General features: G+C 56.3%; 2 protein-coding genes across 2 annotated transcripts; one reads left to right on the top strand and one right to left on the bottom strand.

Moving 5' to 3' along the window:
* Positions 1-182: 182 nt before the first annotated feature.
* TENT5B (terminal nucleotidyltransferase 5B) lies at positions 183-7,445 on the top strand. Its single transcript, XM_040619379.1, has 2 exons — positions 183-621; positions 5,531-7,445. The coding sequence occupies exons 1-2, from the start codon at positions 358-360 to the stop codon at positions 6,548-6,550; spliced, it is 1,284 nt and encodes a 427-aa protein (XP_040475313.1). The 5' UTR covers positions 183-357; the 3' UTR covers positions 6,551-7,445.
* Positions 7,446-10,577: 3,132 nt separating this feature from the next.
* TRNP1 (TMF1 regulated nuclear protein 1) lies at positions 10,578-16,831 on the bottom strand. The gene is made up of 2 exons (XM_040619378.1): positions 15,674-16,831; positions 10,578-11,360 (listed from the first exon to the last, which is right to left on the bottom strand). Exon 1 carries the CDS (start codon positions 16,527-16,529, stop codon positions 15,840-15,842), a length of 690 nt encoding a protein of 229 aa, XP_040475312.1. The 5' UTR covers positions 16,530-16,831; the 3' UTR covers positions 10,578-11,360; positions 15,674-15,839.
* Positions 16,832-21,143: the final 4,312 nt, after the last annotated feature.

The raw sequence follows: 21,143 nt of genomic DNA, 5'->3' as shown, positions 1-21,143 counted from the left end.
AGGGGCGTGCCAGCCAGCCAATCGGAATCTCCCTGGCGACTAGTGACTCACGTGCAAAGTTCTGCTGACCAATGGCAAGGGCGTCGAGAGGCGGGGTGCTCCCACTGTGTGACAGCTGTCTGGACCAATGGGCATGTCGCCCGCGGCCTATAAGAGTCCGCTGGGCCCTGGACTACAGGCTCTAGGGTCGGTTGGTCGTCGCCGTCGGAGGTGTGCCCTGAGTTTGCCTCGCCGTCGCTGCCACCCGGTCCCTGCAGCCGCGCCCCTCGCCTTGGCCCCGGCCCAGCCGCTCTCCCTGCCCTTTTCCCCTTAACCACCCCCCCCGGTTTCTGCCGTCGGGGCCCCGGGGCCGGGCTAATGATGCCGTCGGAGAGTGGAGCTGAGAGCCCGGACCAGGCAGCTGCGCAGGTGGGGACGGCTGCGGCCTCGGCGGTGGCCACGGCCGCCCCGACAGGCGGCGGCCCCGACCCGGAGGCCTCAACGGCCTCCCTCGGACGGCACCTGAGTGGGCTGGGCTGGCCACAGGTGAAGCGACTGGACGCGCTCCTGAGCGAACCGATTCCCATTCACGGGCGCGGCAACTTCCCCACTCTGAGCGTGCAGCCCCGGCAGATTGTGCAGGTGAGCGGGACGTGTATGTGTGTGGGGGGGGATTATGGGGTCTTCAGCCTCAGTTTCTTGTGCTGGGAGGCACCCAGAGTCTGTTCGATTCTCTGGACTGCTGGGGGGAAATGAGGGTTAGACAGGGACTGTAACAAAATCGCACAGACCGCAGATAGTAGACCATGCTCCTTCCCCACTTGGTTTTCCCTTCCCCTGCCTCTGGAGAGTCCGATTCCTCTCGAACCATTCACTCCGGTCCTAGCTAGGAAATGGGAGGAGAATGGGGAGGGACTTGGCCGGGGTTGCGGGTATGGGGGGCGGGGAGAGAAAAGCTCTGCTTGCTGAGACTGAAGATACCAGGCAGCCCTGGGGGGGTAGGTGTGCATGCTTGGGTTCAAAATAGTTTTTTTTTATCCCCAAATCTTCATCGTTGGGCCTCATCCCCCACACAAACACCCCTTCCCTCTCTCAAGGTTCTAGGGACAGACTTTGTCCTGTGCTTCCACAGCCCTTGGCTCAAGAGCCTGTGGCTAAGTGGAAAGGCCAAGAAATCCCACTAAGGACTCTGTCCCTCTCAGCTGGGGTTGTGGCAGGAGGAGATGAACTAAGCAAGCCAGACCTGGTGCCTGCATGCTGGAGGGCGACATCAGGTGTCCAGTTTAGGTGTTTCTCCCCTTCCCCAAAACTGGAAATGAAGGCTGGCCCTGGTGTCTCCTGAGAGGCAGGAAAAGAGAATTCTGGTAGCTCTCTCCCCTTCCTCAAACTCCCTTTTTCCTTTACCTTACTTTCAGCACCCCTAAAATTGCTCTTTCATCTGTATAACCTAGGTGCTGTCATACTCTGAAATGCCAGAATATGGTAACATTATTGTACTTATTTTGTGGCTGGGGAAGCTGAGGCTCTAAAAGGGGCCATGAGCTGCCTAAGATTACCTAAAGAGGTGAAAATCAAACCCAGAGAATCAGGGGTCTTCCTGGGAGCCACCTGCCACAGGGTCAAGGTTTCCTACCCCTTGCCCAGCTGTTAGACTCAACTTCTAAGTCTTCAGGAAGTCTTCTGATAGAAACCAGAAAATCCAGCCACAATTCCTGTGTATTCCTGCCGGTAGATGGACTTTCTTTCTTAGGAGTTATCCACAGAAGCTAGTGGAGCAGGCCATTCCCCTGCCTCCTACTGTCTCAACCTCCACTGAGGAGGAGGGGTGTCTGCTAAGGGATTGCCTTGCCCTCCCTTCCAGGGAATGGGAGGGGATGGGGGCAGATTCCCCAGGGCTGACTCACCCGAAGCCCCACTGGTGCTCACTGAGGCATTCCTCAGCTGCCCGCTGTCATGGAGTAATTAGGAAACCAGTTGAGGCTTTTCTCCCCAGGACACTTAGGTCAGCCTTGGGGCCCCAACTGCTGTATCTCCAGGACGGCTGTCCCGGACACGGGGGAAGGAGGAGCCCAGTGTGGAAACTCCCCTCTGCAGGGACAAAGGGTGCTCTGGAGGGGAAGTTCCTGCCCAAATGCCTTTACTGTTGTCTGCTCTGTGCCAAGCCCTATTCGGGACACCAGGGCTATAGATGTGACTGGGACCCAGTCTCTGCCTTCAAGGTGCTCCCTGCCAGGTGGTGGAGACTGCAGGCCAATAGGAGCTGACTTTACAAGGCTGTAATAGTACAGTGTTCTCCTAGACTAGGGTCAAAGATATCACAGAGCAGGGAGCTGCTGGCTGTGGTGGGGAGAGGCAGTGGAGACTTCAGAGCTGGACTGGGAGGTCGGACATCTGGCTTCAGGGCCCGGACTATTGTCCATTCCCTTTGCTGGGCCCAGCGTCCCCATCAGTTCAATGCCTAAGATTACCTAAAGAGGGTTGGACTACTCCCACACCCTTTCAGGTTCCAGACTCCAGAGGGAACAGGTACCGTCCCCTGGCCTGTGCAGTTGCATCCCCAGGGAAGAAAGTCCATCTCCTGGCAGCACCTGCAGCTGGCAGCTTCACAAACTGTGGTGGGGGTTGCTGGGTGCATATGGGGCATGGATAATGGTGCTTGGTGTGCACGGGGATGAGGGCCATCCGTGCTGCCAATGTGTGGAGGTGGGGGGGTGCTGGGGAAGTGGAGGGAGGGACGCTAGGTGTGTGTAGTGGGGGATGCTGGTTGTTCATGATTGAAGAATGAGAACCTTTCTCCCTCTGTACCCCCATAAGACTTTGCCTACAGCAGCAATCTGAGCAGCTAGAGATGCTGTTCTTGCTTGTACCTGAGCTAGAGGGACCCATTCTCCTGTAGGAGTCTCCCCTGCCCGTAGCCCTGGGAGGTCTGGTTCTAATTAAGCTCAGCCTCTTACTGGCTCGGTGACCTTGGATAAGTCCTTTGCCCTCTCTGGGCCCAGGGAATTGATTTAGACAATCTGATCTCTCTAGCTGCAGCCAGAGGGCCTGCATCAGGCAGCTCCAGATTTGAGTTCTGTAAGCCCGCTGGCTGACAGCACCTATAGTCCCCCTGCAGGTCTCGGCAGTAGCCCAGGAGCAGAGTGATTCTGGGGAGGCCCTTGGCACAGGAGAAAGGAAGGTGCAACCACTGCCCCCCTTCATGGCTGGAAAGTCTGATTCAGGAGGCTCCAAGCTGCCCTGCAGTCTTTGGGTGTGGCGGTATCTGGGGTCCGCCTGCCAAGCTGGCTGTAGTCACACCTGGGAGAGAGACAACAGCTGCTGGCTGGCTGACACAGCCGGCCCCATGGCCTGACGCAGGCGATTTAACAAGGGTACTGCTACCTACTCACCAGGCCAGATGCCATGCCCTGGGGTGAGCATCAGCCTGGGAGCTGGAGCTGGCACTGAGTAAGGCTCAGTCAGCTCTGTTGGGACCTGGGGAGGGGACTGGTCTGCTCTGCAAGTCTGGCAATGTCCTTGGGACAAGGTCTTGCCTCTCTCTCCTTGGCCTACATGGGCACAGCTGCCAGGTTCCAGGGTGTGGGTCAGAAGTCCCAGAGGCCACACTGTAGCAACTGGCCCCTTACCTCCAGCTTCCTCAGTCTGTCTGGCCAAGGCATCTCCCAACCCCCACCTTCCCATTCCTAACTACCTTGACTCTGGGCTTCAGTGACCAGAGGGTCACCCTCACTTTGAAGTTTTGAAAGAGAGGGAGGATTAGAACCCTAGTTTCTGGTCTCTGCTCCCTCTCAACCCTGGGATGGCAATGTGATGGGAGGAGAGTCAGCCACGCCTGGATTTGAAGGTGCCTCTACGTGATCTCAGGCAGATGACGACACTCCTGTGAGCCTTGGTTTCCCCATCTATGACTTGGAGATCATAAAGAGCTGTCCCCTGTCAGGGCGCCTGGCTGGCTCAGTCAGTGGAGCATGCAGCTCTTGATCTCAGGGTTGGGAGTTCCGAGCCCCATGTGGGGTGTAGAGATGACTTAAAAATAAAATCTTTAAAAAGAGGAAGAAAAAAAAAAGATCTATCCCCCATAGATTCTGGTGGGAAGGTCCAGGTACTCATTATGTGGCGAGCTGGTATCCCCTCCTCCCCCAGCTCCTCCCAGGCATGTTCCTGATGGCCAGTTGCTTACCCCCACAGCCATTACAATACCTTCCCCTAATCTGGGTCCTCCTCCGGGAAGCCTTCCTGGAGGGAGCCGCCCGCCTCAGATTGCCCCACTGCGGCTTGCCTCCTCAGCACTTAAGTGCATTCTTTGCAGTAATTCCCCGAGAAGCGAGAAGCGAGAAGCGAGGAGGGCAGCCCAGCCCAGTGCTGGGCGCTGACTTGGCAGCCAGGCGGGGTTGCAGAATCACTCAGGGCAGGAATGCTGCCTGGTCACTTTCAGGATGGTGCCTGAAGTACACTGGGTTGCTGAGAAAACTGAATGTCTGGGCCCAGCTCCTTTCTTCTCCCCCACATGGTCCTAGGCCCAGAAAGATGCCTCTGGCCAAAGGAACACACTCAAGATGACTGGTTGGTTTGCGGGTCCTGTTCCCATGTCAGCAGACAGGGTCTGCTGCTTCTCCTCCCATTCGGGCTGAGCGCTGAGTGCTTCCTGAGATGATTGCCCACCTCCTGTCCCAAGAGCAGGAAGGATCTGGGTTTCCACTGCCAGCCCCACCACTTCTGAACGCCCCCCGCCCCGAACCCCAAGGGTCTCACCATGGCAAACCTCAGTTTCCTCAGCTCTAAAACCAGTGCAACATTTGCTTCACAGGGTCCTTGTAAAGATGAATTAAGATGAATACGTCCTAGTGAAAAGAACATGCATGGACTGGAGAAGCCAACTGACCTGGGTTCCAATCTCCGCCTGGCTACTCTCTGACCTTGCACATGCTTCTTAACCTCTCTGTCCCCCATCTGTAAATTGGGATAATAATGCCCAAATTCAGGATTCTTGTGGGGGTTAATGTAGAAATGCACGTGAATTGCAATTACATTCCTAACACATTTGAGCAGTTAGCATCATGCCTGGCACAAAACGAAGGGTTTTACTTGCAGTTTTAGAGAGAGGGAACAGCATAGTGGTTAAGACCTGAGCTTTCTGAGTTTAATTCACCAGCTGTGTGACCTTGGGCAAGTTACTTGGCCTCTCTGTGCTTCTATTTCTCCATCTATAAAATGGGAATAATAGTACCTACCTCAGAGTGTGGGTAATTGTGAGAATTATCCGAGTTTATACCCTAATGTATTAAGTGCTTAGATCAGGACCTGGTATTTAGTAAATTCTATGTATGTGTTTGCTGTCATTGGTGCTATTCTTTCCAAGTCTTTCCTCCAAATGAGCCATTCTCCAGATTAGGAAATCAAAGCTTTAGAGGGTTAAAAGACTTTCCAAAGGCATGACCGCTGAGAAGTGGTCAGCGTGGTTGATGTTGGCGTGATTATTACATGGAATCGCCTAGCGGGTCCCCGGAGCCCAGGCTCCTGACCCCTCTCGGCCCTGCCGTCTCTTCCGCAGGTGGTCCGCAGCAGCCTGGAGGAGCGGGGACTACACGTGCAGGGCGTGCGGCTACACGGCTCGGCTGCCAGCCACGTGCTGCACCCGGAGAGTGGCCTGGGCTACAAGGACCTGGACCTGGTGTTCCGCGTGGACCTGCGCAGCGAGGCGTCCTTCCAGCTGACCAAGGAGGTGGTGCTGGCCTGCCTGCTGGACTTCCTGCCGGCCGGCGTGAACCGGGCCAAGATCACGCCGCTGACGCTCAAGGAGGCGTACGTGCAGAAGCTGGTGAAGGTGTGCACGGACACGGACCGCTGGAGCCTCATCTCGCTGTCCAACAAGAGCGGCAAGAACGTGGAGCTCAAGTTTGTGGACTCGGTCAGGCGCCAGTTTGAGTTCAGTGTAGACTCCTTCCAGATCATCCTGGACTCCCTGCTGCTCTTTGGCCAGTGCTCATCCACGCCCATGTCTGAGGCCTTCCACCCCACGGTGACAGGTGAGAGCCTGTACGGGGACTTTGCCGAGGCGCTGGACCACCTGCGGCACCGCGTCATCGCCACGCGCAGCCCCGAGGAGATCCGCGGCGGCGGCCTCCTCAAGTACTGCCACCTGCTGGTGCGGGGCTTCAGGCCGCGGCCCAGCACCGACGTGCGCGCCCTGCAGCGCTACATGTGCTCCCGCTTCTTCATCGACTTCCCAGACCTGGGGGAGCAGCAGCGCACGCTGGAGCGCTACCTGGAGGCGCACTTCAGCGGGGCCGACGCGGCCCGCCGCTACGCCTGCCTCGTGACGCTGCACCGGGTGGTCAATGAGAGCACCGTGTGCCTCATGAGCCACGAGCGTCGCCAGACGCTGGACCTCATCGCCACGCTGGCGCTCCAGGCGCTGGCCGAGCAGGGCCCGGCTGCGGCGGCCGCCCTGGCCTGGCGCCCCCCTGGCCCCGACGGGGTCGTGCCTGCCACCGTCAGTTACTACGTGACTCCCGTGCAGCCTCTGCTGGCTCGGGCCCACTCCTATCCCACCTGGCTGCCTTGTAACTGACTCAGACCCTGGCCAGAAGGTACTGGGCCTTCCCTGATGGAGTGGGGCCTCCAGGAGTGTGTAAGGGATGTGACCAGGGACAGGCAGCCTGTGCCAAGTGGCCCAGCGCTGCTGCAGGGTTGGGCCTTTGACTGAAGAGGCCAGACCCCGCCCATCCCCGAGTGAGGCCCCGGGGGGCTTAAGGCCAAGCTGGGGTTCTTGATAGATCTTTGGGTTATTGCACCCCACTTGTGGACTGGCATGATGGTGGGGTGCAGGGGCTATTTGTCTTGGGGGTCAGTTGCCTTCAAGAGACAAAGCATGTTTGGGGTGGTAGCCTCAATGCTCATCATCTTAGGTTGATTTCTGTGGCCAAGAAAGGGTCTTTTTGGGTAAGACCAGCCCACAGTGATCCCAGCAGCCTCGGAAGGCCCGCAGCCCACACGATGGCTAAAATATGGTATGTTATAGGAACTACTCACTCTGGGTTGGGCCAGACCCCTGACAGGGCCTGGCAATCCAACCTGACTAATCACTGGGAGGAGGGAAACTGAGGCAGGAGGCAGCTACCTGGGTTTGCAGAGGGATAGGTTTAGCCCAGTTCCCAAACACCCTGACCCCAAGCTGTTAAGGTGTGTGGGTGAGCAGGAGCCAAGCTGCCAGGGGTGAGACAGCCCATGCTCCTTCTGGGGTGTTGCTCCCTTCCCCCGTGTTGTAAGGATCCCTCTGCCTAGGAGCTTGTTCTTCGAAGGGTGCTGGCTCCAAAGTGGCCACAGTCAAGTGCTCCCACCCCACTGGCCTGGTTACAGGGTCTTCACTTGGAGGAAGGGAACCATGCCCCACCTCCTTTCCCATCCCTCTGGATTTGTCACCATTTTGCACTCTTAACACCTGCCAATAAAAATTGTCTACACTAAACCTGGCACCATGATTTCTCCTCGGAGAAGGACCTTCCATGGCTCTGCGGGCTCGGGCTGCCTCTCCCAGCCTGCATTATGGCTTGTACTATGGGGCAGGGACGTTTGGGTGGGTTGGTGTCTGAGTCCTAGGCTTGTAGCTGGGGAGTTGCACCTCCTTCCCCCAACACCAGCCCCGGCTGGAGAACTGTGCTAGGAGCTCATGTCTACACGTGGGACTTGTACCTGCAAATAACCTCAGCAAATCTCTTGTTAAAGAGTAAGTATTTCAGTATTTCCTACCTGGAGTCCTTATGACCCTGGGCTTGGCCTCACAGTCCAGTGCTCAGGGCTACTTGACCCCAGCTCTGTCTACCCAACCCCACTCCTGCTCAGGAAGCAGGTGGAGGACAAGCTGAGTGAATGTGAATTGGAGACCCCTTCAGTAGTGGCAGCTGAGACTGGGGGACTTCTAGCACCCTCCAGAGCGAGAGCCCAGGTTTGGCCTCCCTACCTGGGAGGGAGGTTCCATCAATCCTCTGGCTCCCTCCCTCTCTTACTCCCGAGTGCTGATGGGCACACTCTGACCTGCTCTAAACAGGTCCCCAAGAGGGGCAGGGTCTCTCCTTTCCAAACCCCAGCTGGGGCCATGCCAGGCTCTTGGGGAGCTATTGCCTCCGGGCATCAGCCAGTCACTGGCCTGGACGCTGCCTACTGTTTACCCAGCCCCTTTGATCCAGGGATTGCAAAGCCCTTAACATATTCAGCCTCATTAGTGGTTTCTGAGGGGTGGCTTTGATGGTTCAAGGCAGGCTAAAAAAAACAAGGCCTCAGAGGAGGCCCCAGGTGACCTGGGTGAGTCCAGCCACCTCATCTGCTCAGTGAGTTCCTGCAGGGCTCAAGAGGGCTAGACAGGTGAGTGGAAAGCCTTTCTTGCCTTGGTGACTGAAAACAGCCCCCCCCTCCCCGCTCCACCCTGGTTGTGCCCGCCCAGCTAAGGGCCTGGGAGAGATTACGTTTCTCCCAGCTCCAGATGTGGGCATGAGGGGACGTTCGCAGTGTAAAGCACGCAGGTTTAGTTTGCTGGGGTGGGCAGTACGGTTCACCTGGATGTGCTTGTTTCAGAGCGTAAGAAAGCTAGATAGCCACAGGATGAGTGCATACACTGAACTCAGCCCACTGCGTGCCAGTGACCCCTGTAGGAGCTGGAATACATCAGCAAACAAAAGACCAAGATTCCCGACTCTCATGAAGATGACACTCTAATATGGTAGACAGAAAATAAAATATATAGTCTTAGAAGGTCAGTGATGCTTAAAAGTATGTGGCAGGGTAGGATTGGAAGTGCTGGGGTATATGACTTTAAAAAGTCAGGGCGGACCTCCTCAAAAGGGTGACATTTGATCAAACAAAGACACAAAGGCAGTGTCTAGCAAGCCCTGCGACGACGTCTGGGGAAAGCGCTTCCGGGCAGAGGGAACCTGTCTGTTAACGTGCACATGCTCCCAGCAGGCGTGTCCGGGGGAGGGCACGGGTGCCCGAGGGTGTCTGGCTGGCCTTGCACAGGCGTGCATGCTCGCCGCTGCTGGTCCGCAACATGCATGGGCGTGAGAGGTGGGAGAGCGTGAGCCAGGAGTTCCCAGGAACAGCTGCCATTTCTGGAGTCTTTACTCCAAGGCTTCACGGCCACTACCTCTCATTTCATCCTTGAGAGAAGAGCGATTATTGTTTCCACTTCTACAGACAAGGAAGCTGGTGCCACAGAGGTCAAAGAGGTGTGGCTGGCTCCAAAGCTGGTCCTGTTAACCCCTGTGCCCTCCTGCCCCTCCGCTCCGATTTCGATTTCACGTGGATGAGCGGGACCCTCTGTCTCCTGTACTTGTATGCGATGGGGCGTGTTTGGCACGCGGCCGTTTGTACTTCTGTGCACCTGCCATTTTATGGAGGGCTAGGGCAGAGTGGCAGTGCGGACAGAGGTACATTTTCTTGATGGACACGACACCAGCCATGGCTTGTGGTGACTATGTCAGAGGCCCATGGTGGCAGCAGGTGTGCCTGTGGGTGTGTTGGGGGTGGTGCAGTGTTTCTGGGTGTGAGAAACACAATGACTCAGCGGCTGGCATTGTTCTCTCATGGACAGTTCTGCAGCCATCTAAGATGCCAGGACAGGCGGAAATCAAGACCTGGGAATCAGAGCCAGAAAGGGGAAGGCTGAGGGAGGAAAGCCCCCCCCCCCCACCGGGCTCCCCAGGCACAGTCCACCTGCCCCTTATGGGCCACCGTGGGGAGGAGGAGCTCCAAAAGGGGAAGAGGCACTGCTGTGAACTTTAGGGAACAGAAGACATGCCCTAAGGCAGCGACATGATGTGTTGGCCCCTCCAGTCCCACGCTCGCCACCCTTCTCCATGCTTCGAGCCCCAGGAGGCTGACCTCTGTGGACTGCGTGCGCATCAATGGCTCCCTTGTTCTCAGCCTTCCTGTTGCGTTCAGCCAATGAGAGGCCCCAGACGGAAAGGAGGAGAATGGGGTGTTTATTCCACCTGCTCCCTCCCCACCAGGCTGCCCTGGTTGGCTGCATCTCTCAACCAAAGGCCACTGCTCCTGTCAGGGGCGCTCCCCACACAGCTACACCCTCAGGTCCATGCCCTCCCTCCGCCTTGTGAAGGCTCCCCACTGTTGCTAGCCCCAGAGAGCTGCAGCCCTTGTTCCATTCTTAAGCCCACATTTTTGGAAATAATCCCTTTTGAAATCTCTTCCCAGTTTGAGGGTGCCGTGTCTCCTGCCGGGGCCCTGACCGACAAACAGGCCCCTGTGATCACCAGCACAGTCACACATAATCCTCCACGGGTCACCACGCTGCCATGTTATCACAAACGTGTGCGACCTTCTCCGTTCGGCACACAGTCCCACGTGTGCACTCCCATCCCCCAGCTTCCTCCTCACATCCTTAACTGGGGAGACATCCTGGAGAGGGTGAGCTTGGAGCCAGATCAAGGGGGAAAGCAGTCTGCAAATCTGTCAACAGGGCCAGATTGCCAACCGAAACCAAACAGAAGCTGCTCGAGGAACTGCCAACCCGAAGAGTCGTAAGAGACACACACAAAGGAAAGGCAGTAGGGACACTTGCAAACTAAACCTCAAAACCACAGGCCTTTGTCTCACATTATTGAAATTTATTCTTCCTGAATGTATAAATCAGGGGATTGATTCAATAGACATTCATTTTGCAGAATACAAGTTCTGGGTTGATGGTGACTAAATGTGCCCCCCTCCCTTTATTATCAGTAGATGTGAATAAATATGCTCCCTTTTTTCATTCAAAACTTTACTCCAAATTTTTATGTTGCCACCATGTCTCCCTGAGAAAGAGGTGCCCCTCCCCCTGGAGCCAGCAGCTGATCATCTTTCTGAGGGGCCACAGGCACACCCCTAGTCAGGGAGGGCAAGGACAGTGGGGGAGGGAAACAGGGATTTCTCAGACCAACATTTCCCCTCAAACAGCCTCCCAGCGTTGTCAGAGTGGGAAGCCATGACATAGAGCAAAATGCGGACCCCAGCTGCACTGTGACTAAGAACGACGACTGTATTTTAAAAGAAATCCTTTTCTTTTTCACATTGGGAATGTTTGCTGCTTTCTTAAATAATCTGATTGCATCTCAGAGGACCTGTCGTAACATTTCCAATCACACAGTGTCAGCCAAAATCAAATGTGGCTTAGATAAGGAAACTCAGAGTATGGGCACCTTCCCCAGAACTGAGCACCTTGCCACCGTTGAGTGCAAGGCCCTTGTGAAGGGAGGACAGAGCCAAGATTGTATGGGATCAATTCGGTTGTGTAAGGTTGTGGGACGTCTTCCTGAAGGAGATGCCCAGGTCAGAAGCAGAATCCAGGAGTCCAGATCCGTAGAGTGGAGGCTCTGAGGAACTGGGAGGAGCTGGAAAGAATCATTTCAAGAGCTTTAATTACCTCCCTCCCACAGCCACCCAGCCCCACCCAAACCCTTCAACATCTGCCTCAAGAAGGGCCATTGTAGAGAGAAGGTACCGGAGCAGGGCTCCACTGGCTCCTGCCCTGGAAGGGATGGGGGCTCTTGGGGCAAGCTGAGGTTCCCTTGGGCCTTTGTCCTTGGCTGGGATCCCTACTGGTCTGAGCAGCTGGAATGGAATGTTCCTGGGAAGAAAAGCCTGCCCCTCCACCACCTCTCCCCTTATGGAGTTCCCCAGAGCCCACAGTGGGGGGGGGAAGGGGGATCGTTCCAGGGATTCCTGATATGGCGATGCTCCGGGGAAGCAAAGGCCCACACTGCCTAGGGGCTCTGTCCTAGCAGCCTCTCCTGGGCTAGGCAGATGGGCCCTATCAGACATTTATGAATCTCCACTATGTGCCAGGTGCTTAGTGTGACCTCTCATTAAATAGGAGTTATCTCCTCTCCAGCTCCCCAATAAAACACACACACACAAGAAACTGGCCCAGAGAAGGGAAGTCGTTGGCCCAAGGTCTTCCAGCTGAGAAGTTACAAGCAAACACTGAATCCCAGATCTATCTTATTCCAAGCCTGGGGTGCTTTCTGCCCCCGTCATGGAGCCTGTCATCCTCCTCCTCTGCTAGCCCAGGCTCTCTGCTCTTGTTGGCACCAAATATTCCAGCCAGGTGCGCAGGGAGAGGAGGTAGCCCTCCAAGGCAAGCCCAGGCCCTGAGCCTCGTTGGCCTGTCCTTGCCTGAAGCCAGGTGTGCTGATTCAGCCTGACTCACCCCTCAGAGCCCAGACAACCAGGGTGGGGAGCCAGCTTCTGGGGGTGTGCCCAGACCTTGGTGGTGGTGACTGGGGGGGGAGCACCTTCTGCCACCCTTCCAACATCTCATCACATCCCTCCCAGATCCGAGGACCAGGGGTCATGGTACTCAGACTTAAAGGCTAAGAGCCCAGAACCACCCCCCCCCCAAACAGAGCCCTTACTAGCCCGATAAATGAAAAGCCACATAGACTGTTTAAAGGACCCTTCATTTACAGGTTCTAGGTTCTTGGGCAAGTCACCTGCTCTACCTGATCCTCAGTTTCCTCATCCGTGGAAATGGGGATAATGACCCCTACTTTACAGAGTAGCTGGGAGGAGTATAACAAAGGGTGTAAAGTGCTCAGCACAGTGCCTAGCACGGAGGTGGTTAACATATATTCCAGAACCAAGGAACCTGGCCAGGGTTCGTCAAGGACTAATGGAGGAAGAGATAGGCTGGAATCTCCCAAGTCTCCCCAGAGCCTTAATCTCTAGGAAGCCACCCTGGTCCCCAGGTGGCTGCAGAATGGGATGTTCTGATCAATTATCAGTGTAACAAATCTGTGAGGAGCGAAATGACTACAGGCTTTCATTCAGACGGTGACCGCCAACAGGAGCAACCTTTTTCCAGTAAAGTCTTTCTTGATGGACCTTCCTCCTGAGGTCCAGGGCCCAGGCCCAACTACACGCCCAACCTTACGCCCCTTCTCTGAATGACCGCCACGCCCCGCTCGTTCTGCCAGACTCTTAAAACTCGAGGCCTAGGAAGGTTCGAAAGGACCGGAGGGGGCTGATCGGGGGCGGGGACGCTGGGGACCGAGCCTGCTCCAGGCCACGCCCCCACGCTCCGGGAAGCAGCCCCACACTGCCCTCTGGTGGCGCCGCTCCGAGATGCCTTCACTGGGCTAGGGCCCTCCAAAAGAGGGAAGGACTTATCCAGGGGAGGGGCAAGTTCTAAATTAGAACCCTGAACTCTCTCCCAGCCCCAAACGCTGGCCTGAAGAAAGGCTCTGTTCTCATTTCCCTTTGCTGAAATCCCAGATTCACTGCTGGCCATCGATGTTCTCAAGACTCCCAGAGCTGGAGTCGTCAAGAAAGTGTTCAGGAAACTGGGGGAAAGAGGGAGGGGTGTGTCAGTCACCAGACCGGGGGGGGGCTGTAGTTATTTGTGAAGGCCTAAAATAGCCCTCCAACACCACAAACTGCCCAGCCCCAGTGGTTCTCCTGGGATAGTGATTGCCAGGGCAGCCTAGAGGAGGGCTGGGAGACACAAATCCTTTAAAGCAGAGACCCTCTGAAATTAGTGCTGCTTCTTGCGCCCCTGGACTGAGTAGGTATCAGTGTTTGTTGACTGAGGAGAAAACGGAACCTCCTACAGGGGGCTGAGTGGGCCAGACAGGGGTGGGAAAGTGACTTTTACTAGTTGGCTGAGGAGTGGTGGGCAAAGCACTGAACCATGAGCTGGGGTTCAAGTCACTGAGTACTGTGTTCCCCAGGTCAAAACCCTGGGTGAGAGGCAGTGGGACATCTAGAAGGGGGGAAGGGGGACAGAGCTGCCTGTGACACTAGGACCAATCTCCGTCTCCCACACACATGCATCACTTTCTCCAGCAAGAGCCAGCTCTAATTCCTCACTCCCTGCCCCCTCCAAATCAGCACAGAGCTGATGATAATAAATCTCAGAGAAAGGCAACACTGTGATGGCACAGAGCACTTTACACCATTAGCTAAAAGCTTCTCTGGACCAAGTGCCCCTCTCCTGTACAACGCAGAAAACCAACAGTCCTGGCTGCAGCCCAGCCCTGCAGCTTGAGCTCCTCACTGTCACCTCCAGGAAGTCCTTGTTCTCTCTGGGCCTCTAGACCCCAAATGAACCGAGTAGCTTCAGAAGCTTCTCCCTCTCCACGGAGGCCAGAGGATGCCAGGGCCCCTCACTGCTTTCCTGGTCCCCATGCTCTCTCAGACTCCCTGAGATCTCCTCCTGGACTTCCCTTCCCCAGCTAAGAATGGGGTTTGGAAAGGCCTGGATGTTAGAAACCAGCCCCAAAGTTTGGTACCTGAGGGAGGGCTGATGAGAGTTAGGGGAGGGCCCCTGGGGCTCTGCCTTTCGGAGCAGTGCCACCTGACCCTCAAGACTCTAGGATTAAACCAGAAGCCTGTGACTCTGATGTTCTCATCCTACCCTCTCTTCCCTGTTCCCAAGCCCTGACATGAGGAAAGATAGCAGTGTTCAGAGAGGGACTGAGGAAACTGGCCCAAAGAGGAGGCAGAGTTGTTCTAGGTCACATTAGCAGACAGGCTGGACACCAGTTCTCTGTAGCCCCTGCCCCTGGGAAGGGAGGAGACACCATGGGAAGAACACACACAGGCCTGGGGCTTAGTTCTGGCCGGTACTGGCATGTAACCTTGCCACCCTATAAAACGAGGACTTTAAATTAGCGCCGGCTCCACCAGCAAAAGCAGTGCCTGTTTCTAGGTGGGATTGAAAAGAATAAAGCATTCCTCTGTGACTTAAGGGGGAAGAAGAAAGACCTCTGCTCTGTGTTAACCTCACTTACAGCCCTTCCCAGAGGTGAGGATACCCACTTCACAGACTGACAAGGGAGGCTGCAGTCCAATCAGCTGATGAGCAGCAAAGCAACAGCGGGGGGGGGGGGGGGGGGTCCTGAAGGGCATGTGGACAGGAAAAGAAGTCAATCTCATTTCAGGTCTGGCCCTTTAAGACCTCCCTTTCTAGAAGCAGATGACATAGCTGCCCCCTTGGGGCTTGTTAAAGGATGTAACCTGGCTCTATCCCTGGCAGAGCCATCTTAGAGACAGGCTGGGAGGGGGTCCCTAGGAGAGCAGGTGAGGGGTTAGGCAGTTACCAAACACCTCACCCTGGTTATCTAAGTCAGGACGTACTCCTGGCAAAACTGCTTGAGAGCATGAGAAAAGATCTATCTCCTAGAAGTGGAAGGGCCTAAGTATGTTGGAAACAAATCCTCACCCTCTCTGGGATGCCATCCCCCCAAATGGGAAACAGGGGCTTAGAGAATTCAGTGGTACATCGCTGGCCCAGCCCCTACCCCATCCTGGGACCTCAATACTCTGTCCTCCCCGAAGGTGTGGAGCTGGGCAGTGCCAGAAAGCAGCAGTCTCAAGGGCAATACTCTTCTTACAGCCACAAGGGACCCAGGAAAGGCAACGCGGGTTGAGGGGGTGGGGGAGGCCTGCGTCAGTGCATCAGACTCCAATTGGTAAAAGTTTGCTGGCAAACCCCTCCTGGAATCTGAGCATCTTCAATTTATCCAACTCTATCATGGGGACTTGGTGCTACCACCTCACTCCCCAGGAGGGCTGGGAGAGGCAGTTACAAAGTGGCCTGCTTTATTAGGGACTCAGCGGACTCCAGAAGCCCCAGGGAAGGGAGATCAGGGGCCCGCACCACCCCGCCCCGCCCCCTCAGATGCACCAGACGCTAAGACCGCACCTCAGCCTCCTTTACTGGGCCCCCGGCCCCCCGACTGTCTCTTCCTGGGGTCCGTCAGTCCGTCCATCCGCATCGGTGACGCCGTGATCCAGCCGACGTCCCAATCCGTCGGTCGGCAACCTCGGCGATGGCCCGTCGGGTGTGGCCAGGGGTCCCGGGGCTGAGGTCAGCGCTGGGGGGAGGCGGGGCCGCGGGGCGGGCTTCGGCGGAAGGGCGAGTCGGGCTCCGGGCCGTGGCCCCGCCGCAGGCGCCCGGCGCCCCAGGGCACGCAACCACCCAGGCCTAACGCCGAGGCGAGCAGCGCCGGCGGGCGGCCGCGGCGGCCTCGGCGCGGGCCCTTCTTGAGGCGCGAGCCGTGCGCCGCCAGGTAGAGCTCGGCCTGCGCCACGCCGCCGCTGAGGCGGCCCAGGCTCTCGGCGCGGTGCGCCAGGCGCAGCTCGGCCGCCAGAAAGACGCGGTGCAGCTGCAGCACACGGCTCTCCAGCTCCGACACCAGGCGCCGGCGGCCCTCCACCTCCAGCAGTCGCCGCCGCGCTTCGGCCAACTCCAGCGCGCGGCCCCCGGCTCCCGCCGCCGCCGCCGCCGCCGCCGCGCCCCCTGCCGGTCCGGTGCCCCCCGCGGCCCCGTTAGCGCCCAGGCGCCAGCGCTGCAGCTCCAGCCCCTCCGCCGAGCCCGTCCACGCCGGAGCCGCGTCCGCGGGCGGCGAGACCTGAGCCTGGGTCGGAGTCAAGGTCGGAGTTGGGGGCGGGGGCTGAGGGGACGACAGGAGCTCCCGGGGCGGCGGCGGCGGGGACCCCGGTTCCGCGGTCCCTTCCTGGGCCCCCGGGCCGCAGGCGCTGATGCGGCAGCCCGGCATCCCCCGCCCCCCGGCGGCCTACTGCTGTCTGTCCGCGGGTCTGGACAGCTGCCCCCGCGAGGGGGGGGAGGACGGTAGCCGCGCACGCTAGAGAGATGCCGCGGCAACCCCCGCGCGAGCCGCGGGTGCGTCTTATAACACACGGGGCGGAGCGGTGGGCAGCACAGCCAATCAGAGACTGGCGTGCCTGAGCCCGCCTCCCCGGCCACGCCTTCTCAGGACCCTGCCCAAACCCTTCGGGTCTCTGGTCCTTCGTCGTTCAGCTCTGCCCTGCCCAGGCATCCGGTCCCCATCCACCTCCCCCCAAGTTTGGGGTAGAAAGAGGACCGCATCTTCTCTCGTCTGGTCCCTGAGTCATAAGCTCTGGTAGCTGATGCTTAGAAATCATGGACTCGCGGCGAAGGGGGGGCGGGGGGGCGGTGCCTGAGGCCACACTGTGTGCCAGTGACTCTGGTCTAGAACTCAGGAGACTTGACTCCTTGCGCAGTGCTCCTTCTCGTACCGCGCGCAGGCGCTTGGCCGAATCGGTTCTGCCTGGTCTGGGCCACAAGTCTCGCCAGGACCCCTTCTCCAATCTCCCTGGGTCAGTGGAGAGGTTAATGTAGAGGGGTGACTGGCGTCCCGGTAGAGATCTGGCCCAGTTGGTTCCCCGCCAAGGAAGCCCTTCGCTTTCAGAACAAACCACAGTGGAGCAGCTGAGCCTGGAGCGGCTTTCACAAAGGAGCTCCGGACCCCATGGTGTGCAAAATTCTTCCTGTGTCCTTGCTCCTGTTTGCTCCTCCCAGTAGGTAGGTATCCCCACATCTAGAAACAGAGGGGGAAACAGACCCAGAAGGTGCAGTGGTGCCTTGTCCAAGATCACACTGCAGGTCAGTGGCTGAATCTGGACCCCTGAATGGGACCAACTGGACCGTTCATGCCCTCTCGGAGCTCAGATACCTGGGTCTCCCATCATTGAGGGACCCTCCTTAAATGGGACTTCAGTCATCCTGGCAAAATGATAGGACTGACCCCTGCCCATTTTTCCCTGAAGTAGAAGTGACCCTGCCCTACCACCTCCAAACACTGACCCAGACACCATGGCCCTGCCTCAGTTTCCATCCACTTGAAGGTGCCATGAGAGATGGGAGGTGTCTGTTGTGGGCAGGGGCAGGGGCTGGGGGGCCAGAAACCAGCTCTGAGACTGACTGGGAAGAACCCCAGCAAACCTTATACTCTGGAGGACCTGCCAAAAATGTGTAGCCCGGGGGCGCCTGGGTGGCACAGCGGTTAAGCGTCTGCCTTCGGCTCAGGGCGTGATCCCGGCGTTACGGGATCAAGCCCCACATCAGGCTCCTCCGCTGTGAGCCTGCTTCTTCCTCTCCCACTCCCCCTGCTTGTGTTCCCTCTCTCGCTGGCTGTCTCTATCTCTGTCGAATAAATAAATAAAATCTTTAAAAAAAAAATTTGTAGCCCGTGTGACTACTGTCTGAGCCTGAAGAGGAGGCTGATGGGGAAGCTGCACTCACTTGATGTTGAGGAGGAGAATGGAGACACCCCCCGCCCCCCATTGTGATCTCTAAGTACTTTCAGGTGCCTTAGACTGAGGGATGGGGTGAGAAAGCTTGGCTCCCAAGAGGCAGCTCAGACGGGGCTCAGAGAGGGGAGTGGTTCATGACAGCACACCAGGCTCATGAGGAAGAGGGGGGAGGACTTGGAAGGAGTGAGGAGGAGGGTGTTCAGTGACTAGGCTCAGTGGAGGAGGAGGGAGGGGCTCAGTGAGGGCAAGAAGAAGGGTTCAGTGAACATGATGGGCTCAGTAAGGTGGGAGAGGACTAGTGGCCTCGCTGGTGCTGGAAGAGGCTCACAGAGGGAGAAGGGAGGATCAGTGAGGGGAATGGGGGCTCAGGTAGTCAGAGAAGCTCCATGGGGATGATGGAGGCTCAGGAGTTTCCAGATTGCCCCCAGCAAGGAGGAATGCCCTGCTAATGCTGTCCTTTCTTTGAATGGTCTCCTTTGTGTCGTCAAAGCCTGTGTCCTGGGGCGCCTGGGTGGCACAGCGGTTAAGCGTCTGCCTTCGGCTCAGGGCGTGATCCCGGCGTTGTGGGATCGAGCCCCACGTCAGGCTCCTCTGCTATGAGCCTGCTTCTCCCTCTCCCACTCCCCCTACTTGTGTTCCCTCTCTCGCTTGTGTTCCCTCTCTCGATGGCTGTCTCTATCTCTGTCAAATAAATAAATAAAATCTTTAAAAAAAAAAAAAAGCCTGTGTCCTTCTCTGTGCAGAAGCCTCCCCACCCCCATCACTGTGGGTAGATTGACAGGCATGTTGCCTACATCAGGCAGATCACTACTCCCAACTTCTGGGGGACAAATCAAGGGGAACAAGACCAGAACTTGCCCCCCACCCCCATTATCAGCCAGATCCAGAGACCCACCCAGACCTGAATTCAAATCCCACACAGATTGCCCATTTGAGCAAGTCGTTTCTCTGAATAGGAGATACCTAACCCATATTTATTGAATGAATGAATGAATGAATGAATGAATGAATGAATATTCTGTATATACTCACAGCATCCCCAAGAAACAGCCATCAGCAGCCTTTTCTTCCTGATAAGAAAACAAAGCCCAAAGAGAAGTGAAAAGTTTTGCCCAAGACCACACGCAGATGAGCGGCCAAGAAAGAATTCAAACGTGGATCTGACCCACTCCAAAGTCATCCTTCACCTCCCTGTTATTCTGATCTGTCCCCTGTTCCTATTCTCTATGGCACTTCCCACAAGTTACAGATATCTATGTATTTGTTTAGTTGTTCAATAGTCTTTCTCCCTAGATTGGTTTTGCTTATCATTAGAATCACCTCAAGTTAAGTAGAGTGCCTGACCCCATAGGACAGTCGATAAATGTTTATTTGAATTGAAAAATAATGCAAGGGTAGAGCTTGTTGGGAATGTAGAAACCCTTCCCCCTCCTCCCTCCCTCCCTCTTTTCCTTCCTTCCTTCCTTCCTTCCTTCCTTCCTTCCTTCCTTCCTTCCTTCCTTCCTTCCTTTCTCTCATTCAGTGAATTTGAGGGGCACCTGGGTGACTCAGTTGGGTAAACATCTGCCTTTTGGCTCAGGTCATGATCCCAGAGGCCTGGGATCATCAGCTTTGGGCTCTGCTTCTCCCTCTGCTCCTCACCCCCCACCCCATGCTCCCTCTCTCTCTCAAGTAAATAAATAAAATCTTTTAAAAAAAATGTGATCATTATCTCTTTGTCAGGCTGGCTGCTGGAGGTACAGCGATGATCAGATGGGGCTTTGTCCTTAGGGAGCACACAGTCTAGTTGGGGGAACACAGTCAGGTGATGGCATTTCAGTGAGATATCTACTGGGATGGGGGGAACACGGAGGCTGTGGGGACATAGAACAGACATTGAGCCCAGCTGGATGGGGAGGGGCTCAGGAGAGTTCACTGCAGGAGATGATATTTAAACTGAGACCTGAAGGATGAATCAAATTGAGTGATGCACAGATGGGGGTGGGGGTGGGGACAGGAAGGAAGGAAGATTCAGGATGGGAAACCAGGTGCACAGGACCAGAGGTGAGAGACTTTGGCATCTGCCAGCTTCTTGCCCAGCTTCCTTAACTGGCCTGCGCTCCTGCTCCTGGGGGTGGATGGGGGGGAGGGGGGCACAGGCAACCACCTCTAAGGACACAGCCAGCCCGACAAATACATTTGGAATTAGGGAATACATTTTAAAACTGTAAGGATTATTGGCTTGTCTGATCTTTATAAAAGTTATACATTCCAGGGCGCCTGGGCGGCACAGCGGTTAAGCGTCTGCCTTCAGCTCAGGGCGTGATCCTGGCGATCTGGGATCGAGCCCCACATCAGGCTCCTCCGCTATGAGCCTGCTTCTTCCTCTCCCACTCTCCCTGCTTGTGTTCCCTCTCTCGCTGGCTGTCTCTATCTCTGTCGAATAAATAAATAAAATCTAAAAAAAAACAACAAAAAAAAAAAGTTATACATTCCTTTTGTAGAAAAGATGAGAAACAAAGAACATATTAAAATATTTTGAAAGAAAAGGGAGGGAGGGGAAAGGCATCTAGAATAGAGAGACTCAGTCTGAATTGAAGCTCAGTCCATTCCTAGCTGTGCAATCCTGAGAAAGGTACTTTTCCTCTGTGAGCTTCGGGGTCTAGGAACGGAATTGCCAATACCCACAGCACTAACAAGGACACAGATGCAAAGATTTTTCCAAGGTCTCACGAGCTGATCATATCTGTTTGTGGTCTGAGTCAGAGACCCTAAAGAAAAGAGGCCCCCTCGAGGGGGACCTGGTTCCAGACTCTCCATCATATACACGCTCCTCCCAGGCCAGAACCACAGGAGAGAAACAGAGCCTGCCAGAGGCTACGGCCCAGACAGGATCCTCCTTTATCAGCTGAGAGTGGGGTGGGGCAGGAGATCAAGGCCTGAAGAGCCTGCTTCCATCCCAGCCTAGAAGATTCGAGGCCTCGCCAAGAGATCCAACCCCTCCTTTTCATCCTCTTCCTGGCAACCTGGCCTGGCCCCCTCTAGGATGTGATAACAGTTTAATAATTCAGCAGATGCAGGCAAAGATAGCAGCTCTGAAAATAACCCGGCTAGGC

This window comes from Ursus maritimus, unplaced genomic scaffold (assembly GCF_017311325.1).
Source record: "Ursus maritimus isolate PB19 unplaced genomic scaffold, ASM1731132v1 scaffold_32, whole genome shotgun sequence".
NCBI classification, from domain to species: domain Eukaryota; kingdom Metazoa; phylum Chordata; class Mammalia; order Carnivora; family Ursidae; genus Ursus; species Ursus maritimus.
Note: the sequence above shows the minus strand (reverse complement) of the source record. Positions and strands in the feature narration are given on the sequence as shown.